This window comes from Biomphalaria glabrata, chromosome 11 (genome assembly GCF_947242115.1).
Source record: "Biomphalaria glabrata chromosome 11, xgBioGlab47.1, whole genome shotgun sequence".
Lineage (NCBI taxonomy): Eukaryota > Metazoa > Mollusca > Gastropoda > Planorbidae > Biomphalaria > Biomphalaria glabrata.
Window position 1 is genome coordinate 30,713,298 of NC_074721.1, and position 19,741 is coordinate 30,733,038.

General features: G+C 34.9%; 2 protein-coding genes across 3 annotated transcripts in view; both read left to right on the plus strand.

Moving 5' to 3' along the window:
* The first annotated feature begins 705 nt into the window (after positions 1-705).
* LOC106061982 (uncharacterized) lies at positions 706-12,263 on the plus strand. 2 transcript variants are annotated; one of them, XM_056004252.1, is made up of 4 exons: positions 706-1,341; positions 2,536-4,842; positions 5,994-6,123; positions 7,583-12,263. In XM_056004252.1, the coding sequence occupies exons 1-4, from the start codon at positions 1,200-1,202 to the stop codon at positions 7,755-7,757; spliced, it is 2,754 nt and encodes a 917-aa protein (XP_055860227.1). In that variant the 5' UTR covers positions 706-1,199; the 3' UTR covers positions 7,758-12,263. The 2 variants fall into 2 exon arrangements, with proteins under 2 accessions (XP_055860227.1, XP_055860228.1); XM_056004253.1 differs by lacking the exon at positions 706-1,341 and adding an exon at positions 1,506-1,723.
* A 3,260-nt stretch (positions 12,264-15,523) lies between these two features.
* Positions 15,524-19,741, plus strand: part of LOC106065663 (sialin-like) — a 57,568-nt gene continuing 53,350 nt past the window's right edge. The window contains exon 1 of the mRNA XM_056004680.1: positions 15,524-15,678. The gene's annotated coding sequence lies outside the window, so the exon portion shown is untranslated. The remainder of the gene's footprint in view (positions 15,679-19,741) is intronic.

A 19,741-nucleotide genomic window follows, 5' to 3' on the forward strand; every position in this document is an offset into this window, starting at 1 on the left:
GACCAGCATATTTTCCCGCATTTTCTTTTCGTCTAAAATGTTTGACTCGCAGCTCTCCAACAGTCTCTCAGAGGTCATATGCTGGCAGTTACTTTCCAGTGAGGGTGAAATGACGCTTCAGTTAATGTTAATAGCGCCTATACGGGGGTGGGGGTGGGCTCTGTTTTGCCGTCCTCCTTCTTTTTAACTGGCTGGTTAACCTCTTGTTACTAATTATTGATATTAATATGTGTATAAATGTTTAAAAGAAGTGCAGAATTCATTTTCACAGGGTTCCCCCACCATTCTGAGATTAGGATTTCAGGAGATTTCCAAGAGTTTTCCAGGAGAAAATATTCGATTTCAGGATCGGAAAAACGCGAACTATATATTTAGTAATAAATATAAGAGTTACCATATAATATAGATGTATAAAATTACAAGATCTCTCCTGAGCCTTTCGTCTCCATGCCCGAAACCCAAGCTGTTGTAGATCTGTCTCCATAACACCATCAATCCATCGCATTCAGGATCTGCCTTTGGGTCAATCAGCTTGTGTGTGTGTGTGGGGGGGGGGGAGATCGAGTTGATGGTGATTAAGTGCACTAAACAAAAGTTCTTTTAAAAAGAATAGTTGCAGTAACGAGAGTTTATGAAATGGAGAGTAGTACGACGTGGACTAGCCTATAGGGAGGAGGCGAGATAGAATTTTGTAGTTTCTTTCTTTCTTTTAAAAAAAAAATAGATCGCAAGTTTCGTAGGCTATATAGACATCAGTTACAAGCAGAGAAAGGAGATGTGGAGCACGAGAAAAGTGAAAACAAATTTAGGCCTAATGCCACAAGGAGGACAATAGTTATAATGCTTCATGGAAGAAGTTAGATGATAGAACTAATTGAAGCATAATTTCCTATATTTTAACATGCTATTTCGCTATTTTTTACGGCCTTTCGCTCATTATGACTCCCGCGAAAATTGCGTTCGCTGATTAGGTCTGACCCCTACCGCAAGTTGACTTGATTTATAAATTTAATAGCTGATATGGAAAAAATAATCAAATTTAGTTTTATCGCCCAATAGCTGAGGAGTCCGCAGATGTTTTCATTTTTATTATAAGTTTAACCATTGCGGAGTTATAAATTCTAAACTAAAAACTGGCACAAAAGCGTTCGCCATTGGTCCTTTCCCATAGATCTAAACCGATCTAAATAATAAACAAAATGGAGTCGTCAATACCTGCAAGAAAAAACGTTGAAATTAAAGTGATACGAGATAATGATGTCGTGGATGAGATCTGTATATCGCAAGATTTGATTAAAAGTTTAGTTTTAAATCCTGTTTGTGGTCGTTCGAATTACAGGCGTGAGTAGTAAATAACTAGATCATACTTAGATCTAAGATATATTTCTAATTTCTAGTAGAAAATTATTTTATATATTTGAGTTTGTGGATGGTGGTGCCTTTGCCTGAGCTGTATTTACACTTACACATTGCCAGCATGCTACTATCGTACACTTTTTTATCACGACAGTGTTAGTGTTGACAACCGTTGTAAGATTAAAGTGTTAGCTTTAAAAATCATAAATGTGAAAAAAAATTGCTTTACCAACTTTAAAGTTTCTGGCACGTTGAAATTCCAATATATTTTTCTCTTTGTGGAGGCCCCATTATATTTTCTTGTGGACTCCCCAGCCCCAGGGCTGTAGCCCTGCCTGCCCTACCTTGAATCCGGCCCTGATGCTATGTATGTAATGCAATTTATAATATAAAGTTTCATTTCTATTAACACGCTTTGTCTTTGTAATTAAAGATGTTTGGTGCATATTCATATATTAGACATATATATATATATTTAAGCACATTATTTTGTTTTAAATATAATTGTTAATACATTCCATAATAGACATTAATTGAACAATGCCCACTTTATGCATAGTAATAGAAATGTATGTAATACTGGGCACTATCCTGCAGTGATATTCGCCTGGAGCTGGAGGAAGAGGGATTGTGGTAGTTGCTTGATAAATTTATAGGACAAAAATGAAGAGTAGAAAAAAAATCTCTAATTACATTTACCTCATTTAAAAAAAACTAATTGGGGGGGGGGATGGACATTTCTTACAAATTTCCCGATTAGGAATTAATTTCAAAGGTCTATCCACTATTAATTAGACCTCTATGTGCTGTAAAGGAGACTGTATATAAATCTGGATTTATAAGCATTTCAACATTTCATCTTAGCAAGTTTAAAATTTTGATCAACAATGTGGGGCAGTAATTAAGATGTATAGATTATTACATCAATATATTTTATATTTGTTACATCAATAATCTAATGTAATTAAGATGTATAGATTATTACATCCATATATTGTATAATTGTTACATCAATAATCTAATGTAATTAAGATGTATAGATTATTACATCCATATATTTTATAATTGTTACATCAATAATCTAATGTATAGTTTGATGAATCATACATTTATAGAGACAATTTTAAAGCTCAGTCTCATAATAACTATGCACCTAATACAAGCTTTTTTATTTTTCAGATTCTCCAATCATCCAAGCAGCTAGCTTAAGAGTAAAAGCTGAAAAAGGGAAGAAGACCAATTCACCAACTAAAGTGAATAATTCCCTTTCCCCAGGTAGTCCCTTAATTAAAAATGAACCTCATTCTCCATGTGATGTTAATAAAACCCATACACCAACTTTAGTTGATAAAATTCTAACCTTAAAAAAGAATAATACATTTAAAAACTCTCTTTCTACAAAAATTAAAACTTGCTCTCCAATTTCAAGTGATAGTAACCATTGCCAAACTGAAGTTAACACTCGTGTTAACAAATGTAGAAGTGATACTGCATCTGTTCAACTGCAAAACCATGAATTGTCTTCAACTGGTTCTACTACAGACCTCCGTAAACTATTAGTCCAGAAACAATCGGTTGTTAGGCTACTGGATAGCTTTCAAGAGCCTGTCTCATCCCAGCTTAAAGTAGGACAGAAAGAAACACAACACATTGATAAGTGTGGTGATGGGCATCCATCCACATGTTTCAAAAGAAAATCATCACCCATCGCACACTCTGAAAACCAAACTACTAAGAGGTCAAAGTTGATAAAAAGTGATAAAATAAGCCTGGGTGACAAACGCACCAAGAACTCTAGGCGTAAAAATGTAGGTAGAAAAAAATCTGTAAGTCATGCTACTTCTACAGAGACTGTAAACTCAAAACCTTCAGTGTCCCCTGAAAACATTGATCTAGAAACAGCTTGTGTGTCATCAGCATGTTCAGATTCTCTGGCTCTTGGTTACAACTCTAAATCACCAAGTGGACTTGAAGATTCACTCTCTCACAGAAATCATGGAACTAGGAAGTGTCAACAAACATTTCTATTACCTTTGAATAATGAGGACTTAAGAGCATTGGCCATGGGGCAGAAATCAGACATTTGTTATTCACCTAAATCTGTATCCAAGACATCTTTCACTGAATCCTTTAATCAATTAGACCAAGAACAAAATTATGCCAAAGTTGGCAAAAAAAATATTTTAGTAATCTCTCCCCCTACAGAATACATACACATTACAAAATCTGGATTGTTATTGTGTGCCAGTGTAGTCAAAAAATGTATCTTAGAACTTTTGCAGAAAAACAAGAAAAAAATCTATCTTTGTATAGACATGGGGAAAAAAAGAACCCCAGAACTATTAAGAAAAGAACATTATCAAGTCAGGCTTGAAGGGAATGCCTTAAAATTCTTCCCTGTAAAAATATCTTTTATGAAAAGTAGAAGAAATGCAGGTATTCCAAAAACTGTTAGTCAAGCCTCCAGCAATGTTGGAAATGATAAAAATGATATTTGTACATCAACAGAATCTAAAGAGATGTCATTGTCCATTAAGCATACCTCAAGAAATATTGGAAATGAGAATATTACTACAGAGAAAGTGTGCTTAAGTCAAGCCCAAGGCAGTGTTGGAAATGATGATAGTTCAACTTTAACAGAATCTAAAGAGATGATGTCATTGTCCCTTAGCCATGCCTCCAGCAGTTTTGGAAATGACAAAAATGATATTTCCACATCAACAGAATCTAAAGAGAATATGTCCTTGGCTGTTGAAACTACCAAGAAAATGAAGGCTTGGGGCACCCCTAAAGTTAGTTCTCCAGGTAAAACTGTCTCAGATGAGCAGGAGATGGGAGGAACAAGTAGTAGTTTGACAGAATTGATTTCACATGATGATATTTCTACATCAACAAAATCAAAAGAAATAACGTCCCTTGAAATGACCAAGAAAGTAAAGACTTGGTGCACTCCTAAAGATAGTTCTCCCTGTAAAACTGTCTCAGATGAGCAGGAGTTGGGAGAAACAAGTAGCTTAACAGAATCTATTTTGCATGAGCAAGTTACAGTGGCAGAAAAACATGTTTCATTTGAAACTGTCTTACAGAAAGAAGTCAAATCTGAACAAAGCTCTTGCTCCGTAATTTCAGTTACACCTGAACAAACTGCAGTTAAAGCAGAAATTGCTGGCATCCCTTCAAAAGCACATTCACCAATAAAAACAATCTCAACTCAAAAAGAACAAACAGATGAAGAGTTGAAACCTTGTTCTTTAAACTTTGTCCCACTTGAACAAACGGAAAACATCCATCCTTCAGTCTCTCTTGCAAATACTGAGGAATATGCAGAATGTGGGAGCATCATCTCTCAGAAGGATAATGCTAAAGAGAGAACTAATGATCCAAGTTCAGAAAAGAGGCATCTGAAAAGGATTATGTCAGAATCTGTTATTAATTTCACTGAACATACTTCAATGATCAGTCCTGAATGCTTGGGGAAATTATCAGGTTTGTTCACATTTATTGTTGTTGTTTTGATATGAACAAAATAATTTTTCATTTAATAAACTAAATAAATAATAAAACTATATAAAAGTATAATTTTAAATTTTTTTAAAAATAGATTTTTCCTTCTTCTTTCAGATGTACCTGTAACTCTTTTAGTTATGAGCTGTTAGTGTTTCTGCTTTATTCTACAAAATAATTTGTTTTTTTTTTAGTTCAGTTATAGCTTTTGAAAGAAACTTTATTAAAGTGCACTGATGTCTGAACTATTTCAGTGATGAAAATTAGTTTTGGAGCATTTTTCCAAAAAAAAAAAAAAAAGAATGAAAACTTTCATTTGCATTCCCCAATTAGGCTCATTTATGGTAATAAGTCTGGCTCAGCCTTTCACAATGGGAAATATTAACTCACAGGTCAAATTGTAAGTGTGTGCTTCCTGAAGGCTGTTTCAAAGCTTGCGCTTTCTTGTACCAACACCATGATTTTTTCTCCAAGTTAGGACAGAATCTATTATTAGGTTTCTTATGATGCTTATGATGGAAAAAGGAACCCATCACTGCCAATTTCATTTTGTGTGCTAGGAATGTCCTCTTTTTACATGATCCATCAAATATATTTGTAACATCTGGGAAGCCATTTAAACATTACTTTCATTGGGCTCTACCTGACAAGAAATGCCTATAAATAAATCTGAACGGCAGTCCAGCGCGCAAACCGCACGACCAGGCAGCCATCCTCAGGGGATGCATTTGGGAGAAAGAGCATAACGGTAGCAATTATTTAAGGGGACTAAGCCCTATGAATTTAACCATATCTGTGAATACTGAATGATTAATTTCCCTTGTTGGTATCAAACAAAATAATTAATTACCAGTATAAGCAATTGACTAATTGGTTAATTTATTTTTATTGATTCGTGTCTTTATGTCAATGAATAATTGTGCACAGTTTAATAACTTGACCCATAAATGGGTGTGGGAAAAATAACATGTATACCCTTTTTACCAGACAGACAGTGAGTTGATATAAGCTTTGTAAAAATTGTTACTGTTTGTTTAGTGTTAAATGTTAAGTGTAAAATTTCTATTTTGGCGATGCTAGTTTAAGTGAACTTTGTTGAGAAGAGTTAATACAAATATTTAATGTTATTTCAGGTTCATTAGAAGCTGATTCTGAGAGTAATATTACATCAACAAATGTGTTTGATTTGCCAGTGATTCGATGGACGAGTCAAGATGTGTGCAAATGGTTTGCTTTCCATGATCTTGGTATCTTTCTTAAAGAGTATGTTTTATATAAATATATTTTTTTTTGAATATTTAGACCTAGATCTGCTATGCCTCAGTAGGTTGTTATGTACAAGTCACATACACCTTATTATTACTGTGTTTTTTTGTAAAACATGCCATATTTACCTTTAAGAATGTAGACTTACATGTTGAACACTTGCACAACTCTTAAACATGAAAGACAATAGAAGTCGATTCCTACAATTTAAAATTTGCTTATAATACACTTAAGGACTCATACAGTTGTTTAAAACAATTAATGTGTTAATTAGCTGCCAGATTAGCACAGTGTTTTAAAATATAAAGTTTGCTTTCTAACACAGATGAAATCTAAGATTGCCTTTACTTATTGTACAATTTAAAAAATGGAAATGCAGTTGAAGAATCGCACTTCACATAATTTTTATTTAAAGAAATTAACTTTTTCTCATAGAGATGAAATTTCAATCAATACAAGTGTTTGTCAATTATTTAAATGTTATTATTAGTCAGTTATATCACTAAGTAGTAATAAGAAGTGTGGTCATTAGTTCTTTCCAGTGCATTTCTATCACATTTTTTACAATTTTGAGCCTTTACTATATCTGGAATTGTAAACATTTAAGGGAGGCAACTCATTAAGGGTTAAAGGTAAAGACTGATTGATGTTTATTAGATACAAAACACAGTCAAGCCTTAGATGCACACAGGGTCTAGTCCTTAGTTTTGCATGTCCTTACTGCCAAACCTCCTTCAAGTGTTGCTGCAGGCCCCACACTAGGTATCAAGCAGGTTGAAGGACTCCTTTTTACTTCTCTTGTTTTTAATTACTTATTGGCCAAAAAATAAGGCTTCTCTCTATTAAGAGTGTTATTTTGTCCAATGCTGAATAGTGCCCTAGTGTGCACCATAAACACTGATGCAGAGTTATTACAATATTTATTGTAATTTTGACTCCATATTTTTTTTTTTTTTTTTTTTTTTTTTGGGAGGGGGGATTTGAACACTTGTATATGCATAATAAGAAGAAGACTAGTAAGTTGCTCTTACCATAAGCCAGTCATCTAAGCTTTCTGTTCATATTTTATATTACCATTATCTGATACTTGAAAGGTTTGGTCCTAATAGGAAACTAATGTTATATGCAAAACTTGTAACAGTATTAATTAGTTGTTTTTTTTAAACTTATTTTTTCCAGATTTAATTTTATTGTCTGAAGTTCAGTGCAGAACCTTTTTTTTTAAATGTATTACTGAATATGTTAAACCTGTTTTTCCTTTTTAGTAAACATTCTTAAATGTTATTGTCTGTTGAACCTCGTGTTTGAGGCCTATGTTTAGGATGGTTGTTGGAAACAATTTATGCATTAGAATTTGGGGCGCATTTTAATAATTATTTTCTAAGCTGGACATTTACATGTCAGTGTACTATGCCATTACGTTAAATTATGATGCTGACTTTTCTTTTTACAAAAGTTTTTCAGAACTTGATGGGTCATGTCTGGCAGAACTGATGTACTGTCTAACAAGCAACTCTGATGTCTTATACAGCTACCTAAAAGATATGGGCTACAAGTTGACAGAGGCTCTCAAGTTGGCATCAAAATTGAGAACTTTGTCTAGTCAGAAGCAAGATAAAAAAAGTCTGTGATAAAACTATTCCATGAGAAACATGAAATGCATCAGTTGAATGGCATCTGATTCAGAATTGTGTGATCAACCACAAGCATTTGAACAAAGGCATGTACATGAAAGGTGACACATGTACATTGTGACATAAGAAAACTTAATACTAGCAGTGTGTTCAAAGTAGTGTTCACCTGTCAGTCTAGACTGGACATTTCTATGCCTCATCCTGTACTGATGTATCTGTTGTATTTGTGTATTATTAGGTCTATCTCTACATATTTATTTTTACAATGTACACAAGTAATGTCTACTTTTACATATATATGTCTTTCCTGTACACGTTGAATGACTCTCTGTATAATGGTGACATAATTCCCCCCCCCCCCCCTTTTTTTTTTTTTTACTTATATTTTAACTGGTCCTAATTGAGCTTAGAGCAGAGGTTGGCAGACTTTATCACAATCTTTTGGTTCAGTAAATATTATTACAGTCTGGTTGTGACTCAGTACATAGTTTTACAATATTATAGTGCTTTGACTCACATCATAATAATATTTATTATTAGAATGGCAAAGCTCATATTATGACAATGGTCATATTGTGAGAACAGTTGATTTGATGCACTGGGTGAACTTTGTATTCCTCATTGTTTTATCAGTGTCCATACCATTATGTAACTTTCAAATCATTCAGAGATGCCTACATGGCAAATTGGAAATGTGTATTTTGAGCGGCAAATGTGTATTTTCCTAAATATTAAGAAATATACTCAGGAAAGATTCAAATCCTTCAAGCAATTAACATAAATGAAATGCAGCAATCCAAAAAAAATAACACAGCATAAAGTTATATAAGACATTCTGTGCATTTTTCAAAATATTTTGTCATAGACTATTCTAGAATTTGTTAGAATGTTGCCATTCTTGTCATTTGGCTATGATTTTATGATCATAATGCCTTTTGTGTTTTATTCCTGATTCCACAATAGCACCAACAGAAAATTCATTCAAAATAATGGGACTTTGTTAGAAGTGACTTTGGACTTAAACCAGATGTTTTTCTTAGCTGGATCAGTGACTTCTAGTGTGGTAAAGGGTGATTTCTTTACAAGGTATGCAGACACTGGAAACATAAATGAAAAATTCAGATTCTCTTCTTTCAGTCAGTGATGAAAGCTTTAGCATCCTCTACAATCACTAATCTAAAAAAAAAAACAACAAGGTTACACAGACAGTTTGTGTGAAACACAAACTCAAAATTGGCCCCTGAAGTGGTTCACCTAGAGGCTTCACCAGGATTTGACGGGACTTCCGGCTCCAAGTGCTTTACCCCTCAGCCACAGCATCTCCATATATTAATTTAGCGTAAACTTATATTGTTTAAAATAATTATATTAACCTTATTCATACATTCAAAATTAATAACATGTACATTGTAATAAAGAGAAACTAAAAAAGATTTATTCTTCTTACAAAATTAGATAAATTGTCAACACAAAAAAAAATAAAAATTCTTGACCTACTTTAAGCTACAATTATGTACAAATGACAACAAGACTTTCCCCTCGCAAATAAAAATTAACATCTCCATTGTCATTTGTCATACAAACTAGACATATATCTAGCTTAGCCTAGATTGCCCTAGATCTAGAAATAGATCTAAATCTAGAACTAGATCTAAGCCTAAGCCTAGATTGCCCTAGATCTAGAAATAGATTTAGAGTTAGATCTAAGTCAATCTAGGTCTAGAACTAGATATAGAATCTTGATAAAGAATCTACTATATCTAGACTAGAACTCGTATTATAGGCCTAATTATGTAGATTTGGGCACTATTTAGTCTTATTTAGACTGTCACTGTCAAGTGTAGGCCCCTACAATGAGGATATGTCAAAACTGTTCGCTATAAAAGTAGTTCGTTATTTTTTAAACTTATAATAACTAAAACAAAGTTGGTATCAAAATTCTTTTTTAAAAATAACATTTAAATCAGTATTCTATTCGTCTTTTCCCCTTTCGGGGGCCGTTAAAAATATAAGATTTGTTTTCGGACAAATAATCCTTATTAGTCATTGAATTGCTTATAATATTGAAGCTTGGCTATTGAGTCTGCTGAATATATAAACTCCTAGCTGTTCTAAGATAAAGCTTTTTATTCTAGTATCCTGATTCTTTTTTTTTTCTGCATAAGCATTTAAAAAAAAAAAAACAACTCAGCCCTCAGTGTCTTTGATTTCATTTTTTGAATTTAAGCTTTCATAAGTAATTGTAGCTTTAGATCTGCCTACTTTCTGTAATTTTAGAGTTAGGAAACTAGAAAGAGAAATTAACCACAATTTCTTCCATTAAAACCTCTGCTCTTCTCATCTCCTGAATTGTGTGGTTTACAAAAAATCTAAGCTTGATCTAGATGCAGCAGACTACTGTGAAATCTAGATCTATATAAAGTTAGAAAAGCCTTTTTTTTTTTTTACATTTTAGATTCCATAGATCTAAATGATAAGAAAGGAGATCAATTAATCTCTTTTTAAGATGTTGCTGCACACTTTTAAGAATATCTAGATCTGGCTAGATACAGATATCTAGATCCTATAGCTACTAGACCTAATCATTTGTCTAAATCTAGATTGTTTTCTTATTTAACATGTATTGTTTTATACCACTATTCATTGCCGACTCATGAACTAGAGAAAAATAAACTATTGAACAGTTGAAGCTAAAAGTTTACTATTTGACATGTTTTTCTGTGATCTTAAGAGATAATTTTTAGCGGTCACAATCTTTTGGAGTAGCCGCTATTAGTTTTGTGTGGTCTATCTGTCTGTCCGTCTGTCCCATTTAGATCTCGTAAACTAGAAAAAAATATTGAAAATTCTGACATCATGATGTTTTAGGCCTTTGAAAGTACTGATGCGGCGGCTACTTTTTCTTTAATTTTAAAAATTAACTATGCAAGCACATTTTTTTTTATAAAAATACACCATTTTTACAACTATTCACTAATTAGTAATAATAGTGAAAAAAACAAGGGAGACTTAGTTAGGGAGATGACTAATCACCATATTTTTAACACAAACAGGTTTAGACTTTTGTCAAAAAAAAATTTAAATTGTATTTCTAAATGAAGTAATTTCTGTCATAGCAACTACTACATATAAAAAAAAAAATGATTTAGAGTTTACGTTTTTTGACAGTGGTTAGCAGGTGATCATGGGGTCCAATGGCTGTATTTATCCTGTTTCTTATCTCTTCATTTGTGATTTGTGACACCTAGGATTTTATTTTTAACTATACCTTCATAACTATCACTTCATTTAATACATATGAATATTAACAATGTAATAATAATAACATAAATAAATCTCTGTATCCTGTGATATCAACTTGTTAGTGGAACTAACAATGCAACAGTATCGGCCACACTTTCAACACGAGCACATCTCTTCTTTCTGTAGTTGTTGATAGTTTGTAGTTCATAGCTTGATACTCTTGCTGAAAATATTGAAACCTGCTTGAGCAAATCACTTCGGGGGCCGATTTTGAGTTAGTGTGGAAACACAAACTGTCCTTGTAACCTTGTTAAAATTAAGGTGAGTTTGAGGATGTTCTGGACAGATTTTTACTATTGTACAAAAATGTCCTATGTTTTATGGAATCATTAACACAATCAAGAACACATAAATCTTAAATGTGAATTTAAGTAGTTCTTTCAATGTCCTAGTCACTTCTCGTTCTGAATATATATTCAGGGCATTTCTTTGGCCACACAGTTTTCCAAGTCAGCATACATCCTTAACATATGTAGGAATTTTCTTTTTGTAGTCTGGTGCTTGGAGAAATAGGAAAAGATGTTGATTCATTTCTTACTATATTTACATCTGATGGTCATGTTTGTTTGGTATCATCACTTAACCTTGTTCCTGCTAATTTGTTGGAACAAAAACATAGCTGAGCCACCAGTGGAAGTGGAGCATTAATATGTTATTGATTAGAATACTCCAGTTAGTTTCTGTCTTTTATTATTTTTGTATGGGCTTATGATGCAGCCAGTTTTGATTAAGATGTCTGTTCAATGTTTGCAGTCATCACCATAGTCACTGGTTTCATCAGCAAACACTGGCAGCTTAGTGCTTGAAAAGTTTGATCCAAAACATTGTTTTCATTGGCTGTAAGTATGTTCATGTTTCAGTGCAATGATTTCTCTCCTGACATCATCATCTTTCCTACAATGTTCACACAGTGAGTCTTATAGTGTCATCTTAAACTCATTGTCTGTGTAAACATCTTTGGTTGGGTTCTTCCTAGTTGGTATTAAAGCATACATCTGTAAACATCTTTTTTTTTTCTTCTTTTAACTATCTTTCAACAAAGTAAATTTAAACATTACACATTGATATCCTCAAGAAATCTTTTTTACTTACGTTCTTACTATAGTGTTTATTCTAAAAAGAAAAAGTCACTTTTTATGATGGTTTTGTAAATGTACTTTAATTACTAATGCATGTAAATAAAGTTAGCATTTAAATGTGCATATTATTTTATTGGTTATTTGTTTTATTGTTTAAATATTATCTTGTATTTCTTTAGGGTTCATAGCCCCCTTGAAAAAGTCTTGATTTTAGATATTAAATATTGGTTGAAATATGAGTAAATATAATATTTATTCAAAACTACTTCTGTGCGATTAGAAATATTGTTACCAATTGTTTTTGTTGATCACTATTTCCTGCTTTTAGTATTTTCAGGGCGCTGTCACTTGTCTTGACCAGTTGGGAAAATGGGGTGAGGTGGGAGCAGGGGAATATCTTGGTGTATGTACTTGATGATTTAACTTGTACCACATTTTCAAGTACAATTTATTTCCCTTGTTTGATGTCAAACACATAAATAATTAATTGTTTCATTTTTAAAATTGATTATTGTTTTGTCAGGTACAAGGAACAATTGCACAAAATTTCAACTTGATCCGAGATTGGGCGTGGGAGAAATAACTTGTACAAACTTTTTACCAGACAATTAATTAATTTTGTTTTATATAGCAGAAATGGAGCTAAACCCTGCAATCTTGAGATAAATTGCAGTAATTAGCAGTTCTTTCCCTTCAATTAGCTTTGTTTGACTTACTTTGGAGTTATTTCCCCTCACATGGGTATTAATGGCATCGTAGACTGTATGTTAGTGCGTCATACAACGATTGGTCTCGGTGTCACTTATCCCTTGAGACCAGCTAATCAAAGGGCATACATGTGACCCTACAGGTCGAGAATTTTTGGTTTCCCAGATCGGCAAGTCTTGGGCAGCCAAACAGAAAACGAGACACTGTTTCCTTTTCTTCCCCGCAGCGGAGGCAACGTGAATCGAAATTTGACCGTAGCCTTGAGAAATATGAGCCAACAGGACAGTACTGTGCTATAATAGCTTACTCAGGCCAGGACAGCCTCCACCACGTGAAAGTGCGGTCAGGGCGCCTCATGCGCTCCCAGACTCCACGGGCTTTTCAGGACTTGTCCCACCAATCAAACCACTTTTCCCTTTTTTTTATTATTATTTTTTTGTGTGTGTATTATAGCCAGAGCATGATGAAAACTCACAGCCTGCTCGGTGGGTGATGTTAGCCCTCCCTGGTGGGCTAAGGAGTCTGCAATGATGTTGCCAGTCAGTGCGATCGCTTTTTGTAAATATAGGTATTGACACAAACAGTGTGACTCGATTCACTTTCTGACACACATAACTTACAGAAGAGAGGCCCACGCACCATTATATTAATTCTTAAACCCGGGCCCAACCATGCTACGCCACTGCTGATGCGTGTTATCAAATACGTTGTAAGCCTAGTTTTTAAAGCTTACGCGTGTCTTACCCCCACCCCCTTCTTCAGGAATGGGGGGGGGGGGTGCTCGGAGTGTCAAGTCTAGTTCTAGTACTGACTAGTGGGATAACCGAACCATGAACCTATTCTAAAATAACGATTTTTAGACGTCGCTTACGCAGCCTAGCAGTCACGAGCGAGAATGAGAATAGCCAAAGAACGCGCGCTGTGGGGATTTCTTCTCTCTCACTCGCTTGACGCACCACCCAAACCCTTTCGTTTGTGCTCGTCAATGCTGCTAAATATGCTATTCTTATGCCATAACAGCATTAACTGCATAGCACACAACAGTAAATTTAACAAGTAGGCCCACAAGAATCAGGGACTAAAGCGCAAATTAAGGCTAACACGTGAAATTATTTGGGCTGCGGGTTTCTACAGTCTCGTCCGTTTCAGCCTCTTCTTTTACGGTTTCTTACAATAACTTGAAAGTAAAGCTCCCCTTTCAGATTTGCCGTCCGTGGCGCAGAAGGTTACGCTCGTTTTTTTTTTTTTTTTTTTTTTAATAACGAGGGTATCACGTGGCCAGCACCAATTCCAACCGCTTTTACTTTCCCCTACACATGTTCAAATGTCAGGTAGGCCTACACATTGAAATAACAAGAGCCCCCCCCCCCCCTAACAAAATCGAAATGTAGGAGAGGTAGCTTTAAAAAAAAAAGGGGGGGGGGTTCACTACAGTCATCAATGCATATCGCCCAGTGATGAGTTATGCCCAGCGTATAGCTGGCCATATTTATGCTTCTCAGCACGTAACGTGGTATTATCTTTCACATCGAAAATGATTTCACCTGTATTGTTAACCTAAATGGGTAATACAAACAGGGCTTCATAGCTAGCCTAAAGTCTTTGGTATCAAACGTGTTAGCTATTTACTTTATTTAGTTTTTGCGGTTAGCTTTCATTAAATACGAGCCTGTTCATAGCTTCATAAAATTATTTATTTAAATATATAGATCTAATTGATAACAAGAATGCAATAACATATATGAAGGAAAATAAACATTTACTTCGGTAACTGATGGTGACGTCATCTAGATTTCGCGAAGCGAAAAGGTGGAGATACACGAGGCGCGAACGAAACAAAAAAGTGATTGGTCTATTATTAAATTTTCTAAAAGAAAACGAAACAAAAAATGTTGAGATGTTGTAAAACAATATTTTGAGGTTTCTAGATCTCGATCTATGTCTTAGCTAAGGACACAGACCAGTCAATTCTTAATTAGTTCTTTCAATGGACTTTTATAACATCGAATCCTCGTTCCTTATGCTAGGACAAATTTGTAAAAATGCTCCTTCTTCCCTAGTGCAATTAGAGCATGGAATGGGTTGCCTGAGCTAGCCAGGAAAACCAGTGTCTTAGCAGAATTTAAGTCATTGGTTAATACGCATTACGCATAGGATGTAATCTTCTTTTTTGAAGTAACGTCTGTAGTATATAAGATAAGATGTGAAGAAGTTATTGTGTTAAAACTAATTCGATCTCTATCTTCTTGTCACCTGAGTTCAAGCGTCTTCATTTTCAAAATGCATCTTATTTGCATGAGGAACAAATAGATCGCTCATTGTGACAACCTGTATAATCTTAGTATAATGTTACATCCACAATCGTATTTAAGTTAGTTTATAGCCTTAACTTAATGAAGTGTTATTCTCTCTAGAAGATCCCCAAACAATATGCCAAAGGGAATGCCCCTGTTGCATCTAATGCACATATCCAAGCTAATCAACACTTAACTGATGATCAGATACTGCCTTTTGGGATGACGAGTGGGGCAACCACCCAGGGCTCGCGCCTTAACGGGACCCCGCGATAAAGAGAATCTTGTTACCGTCAGCCCATCGTACAAATATTCGTGACCAAAAGTAACATATTTTACGTACACAGATTCACAATTCTTAGAGATAAGGTTTTCTTGTAGTTGGCAATGATAACACTCGACGTGGGAGTGGGGAGAGGCTAAGGAGGAACACACAAAAACTATTTCGTCACACCTCTCGTAAACTATTTGATCTCTAGAATTGTGCTTGGTAGTGGCGGTATTTCTAGGTCATCGTGCTAGCGGTCGGTTAAGGTCAGTATATGCAATAACGTAGCCCTACTATAAAATACACATAGGCCTATAGATTTAATAAGTATAGATCTAGATTATCTCTAAAGTATGGCTAAATGCTAATTTATTTTTCAACATTTTTTCTTATCTAGAGTCTAGACTTCGTCTAGTCTGACTCGAGTCTATTTCTTAGACTTTTGACATAATATAGATCGAATTTAGATATCTACTAGATCTAGAGATCCAGATCTATTTTATAGGCACAAGCTAGCCAGGAAAACCAGTGACTTGGCGGAGTTTAGGTCATAAGCATGACGCGTAGGACGTAATCATCTTTTTTGAAGTAACGTCTGTATCATTTAAGATAGAAGATAACTCTTTTACTAGATCTAGATAATAGACTAGATTTATTAGTTTCTTGATTCGTGAGTTATCTATAGAGAATAGTCTTGCGTTGATCTGTTTACTCACCCACTCTTGGTCTTTTTTTTCTATATGTATGTATGTTATACCGAAACAGTCAGCCTAATATCCTCCCCATTCATAAACGTTTAATATATTGTTATAGGGCCTACTACTACATTCTAGATACAGCTCTCGTTTATGTGAATGTTTCTGTGGTGCGGTCTTTATATGAGAAAAAATGAGTCCTTGCAATCACAACAAATTTCCATATAAGGATCAATAAAGCAGTCGTAGTCTATATGTATCTGGCTAGGTATTAAGTTTCAGTCTAGCCATGTAACAGAACATTTGTCATACTTGTGCTAAATCTACATGCGGCATTAAAACCTGCTCACAACAGAACCCAATCACAAACCCAAAAGTCTAGCAGCCTACGTTACAGCGTGAATGTTTTACAGACAATTAATTATATTATTTAGATTACGTAGGCCATTTAACATTTTAACAAATATTTATTAAAATACATAATGATATATAATATATATGTATATAATATATAATAATACAATTAATGGTTTTGATTTTTGTTTTCTTTGTGAGTAAATTGCTAATATCGTACACCGTATGCCTGATTCTGTTGTTAGTATTATAAGTTATGGCGTCATTAAATATTCATATCTGAGTGAAGTGCAGTGACCTAATTGTAAGGTGCGGCATGTCTCACGCTTGAGAACATACACATGCCGGCTCTGTACGCTGGTGTGCCAAAGGCATGACGCGTCATGAGTGCGCGCGTGTAAGCACACAACACATTAGCACGACAATCAATAAGTATATTAATAAAAGTTACCCCCCTCCCAATCTGATTGAATGCGCCCTCCTGTAGTAGTTTTGTCATAGATAAACCCAGCGCTACACTACAGGCTCACAGAAGACGTTTCCCGCCTACACAGGACACGTAAAGTCTATATCAACGGGACCGTCGTCAACACACCTTGACGGTTTAGCTTTTTTTTCGTTTGTGTAGTGTTTTTCTGTATTTAACCCCGCTTTGATAGAAACAAAAACTTAGACCTAGGGACAAAATTGCGAAGCTATGTATATAGACCTAGATCTGAGGTAAAACTATATAGTATATACAGTCTATGGGTAAAACGTAATTAGATTTGTTGATTGGTAGTAAGCCGGCATTAACATAAATATCAATATCACTGTTATATATATATACATGGCATTTTAAGCCTTGGGAGACGAGAGCTTCACGTACTTCTACAATATTGTAGAATATTTGTATTACACAAATAACAAACTAGTGTTTAAGAGGGAAGACATATTAGGAACTCCATTTATTACGTAAACACAAGCGGTGTTGCACTGACGCGCTAGTGTGCAAATGTACATATATTACTATTATGTTACATCTCTCTTCTTTAATTTAGAAAATCTATTTATCAGAATAACTAACAAACTAGTCAACTAAAAAGTCTAATCAGTTCATCACAAATCAAGTCTCTTGGGTTTGTTAACTATTCTGCCTGAGCGTGTTACATAAGGTTCATTTGGTCTAGAGGTGTTAGAAGAAGCAGTGTGTAGTGGCGGCTCAAAATCTAGTGTAGTTTGTAATCTTGGACTCTCTAGATTTAGTGGTTCTGGTTGTTCTGAGATGTCATCTGGAAAGTCATAATTGTTGTCAAATCTGTTTGCTTTCTCAGAAGACTTTCTGATGTGTTTTCTGTTTCTTCTGTAGACCTTATTTCCACTTTTGACATTATATGATCTAGGCTTAGAATGCTTCGAAACTACTGTTCCTGGTTTCCACTTAGAATTAAGTTGCATTCTGACTGCCGTTCCGTCTTGTAGTGGATTATGACTCTTAACTCCTTTCCTCTTATCATAATAATGTTTCTGAGACTGTTTCTCGGAGTCAAAGTGTTTCTTCACCACCTTGAGATCTGGTGTCTTGGTAGGTATTAGCGGTTCTGACACATTTTGATTCTGTTGTTCAGCACACCTGCTACAATCCCTAACTGTCACTTCAATGTCTGCATTCATGCCTGGCCAATACATGACTTCTCTGGCTCTCTGCTTACACTTGACTATTCCTAAGTGAGACTTGTGAATCAGATTTAGCATGTATTTACGTAAGCTTGGTGGCATGACTATTCTCAGACCTTTGTATATAATACCATCCGAAGTTGATAACTGGTCTCTTGAATCCCAATACGGCCTGACTTCAATTGGAGTCTCGCTTCTTGTGTCTGGCCAACCAGTCATAATTACTTCCAGAAGCATTGAAAGTTCCTTGCTTGTACAGTCTTTAATTTCATTGTATTTCGAATCACTTACAGAGATCATATGCACTGAATCATCTGTAAATTCACATGTCTGTGTATCAGTATTTGGTAGATGTGCACGAGAAAGTGTATCGGAGATAAACATTTCCTTGCCTTTTCTGTAACAGACTTTCAGATCATACCACTGCAGTCTTATTAGCATCTTCTGTATTCTCATTGGTGCTGACAATAGAGGTTTCTTGAAGATTTGCTCCAGAGGTTTGTGATCATTATAAACTGTTACTTCTTCACCAAATATGTAGCAGTGAAATTTGCTTGTACTATACACAATTGAGAGCATTTCCTTCTCAATTTGAGCATATCTTGTTTCTATATCTGTGAGAGCTCTTGATGCGTATGCAATTATACGACCTTCCTGGAGTAATACTGCTCCCAGTCCATCTGTACTTGCATCACATTCTATCTCTACGTTCTTGTTGACATCATAATATGCTAAAACTGGAGGGTTTGTACAAAGATGTTTCAATTCTTCAAAACTCTTGTTTTGTTCATGATTCCATTGAAATTCTACATCATCTTTTAGAAGCTTTCGTATTGGAGCATCTGCTTGACTTAGATTAGGAATAAATTTTGCTAGGTACTGAATTAAACCTAGAAATCTTCTGATTCCATCTTTGTCTTGAGGAGCTGGCATGTCAATAATTGCCTTTATCTTTGCTGGATCTGGTTCTAAACCTTTCTCTGACAAGATATGGCCCATATAAGGTACTCTGTTTTGCCTTATCTTGCACTTGTCATAGTTCAGCTTTAGATTGTACTCCGTTGCTCTTTGCATGACTTGTTTCAAAATGTGATCATGATGTTCAACATCTCTACCAGCTACTAGAATGTCGTCTATGATGACATATGCTCCTTCAATTCCTTGAAGCATTTCATCCATAATTCTTTGGTAAATTTCTGGCGCTGATTTGATACCAAAAGGTAATCGTAACCATCTATATCTTCCCAGAGGTGTGTTGAAAGTTGTGAGAAATGAAGATTCTCTTTCAAGCTTTATTTGCATAAACCCTGACTTGGCATCGAGAACTGAGAATATATTCGAATCTGGAATATTAGTGATCACATCTTCAATAGTTTTCATCGGGTGATGTTCCCGTCTGATTGCTTTATTGAGATCTTTTGGATCAATACATATTCTCACTTTGTCATTCCTGAACGAAACAACCATGGAGCTAACCCATTCAGTAGGTTCATGTACTGGAGTAATAAATCCATCAGCTTGCATTTCTTTAAGTTTTTCTTCAACTTTATTGCGTAGCGATGCTGCTAAGCGACGTGGTGGATGGATAACTCCTTTAGCATTTTCCTGTAACTGAATCTTGTAT

Coding starts and splice junctions, on each gene's coding strand:
- LOC106061982 (XM_056004252.1), top strand. CDS start 1,200: ATGGAGTCGTCAATACCTGCAAGAAAAAACGTTGAAATTAAAGTGATA. Junction 1,342..2,535: donor TGGTCGTTCGAATTACAGGC/GTGAGTAGTAAA, acceptor TTTATTTTTCAG/ATTCTCCAATCATCCAAGCA. Junction 4,843..5,993: donor ATGCTTGGGGAAATTATCAG/GTTTGTTCACAT, acceptor ATGTTATTTCAG/GTTCATTAGAAGCTGATTCT.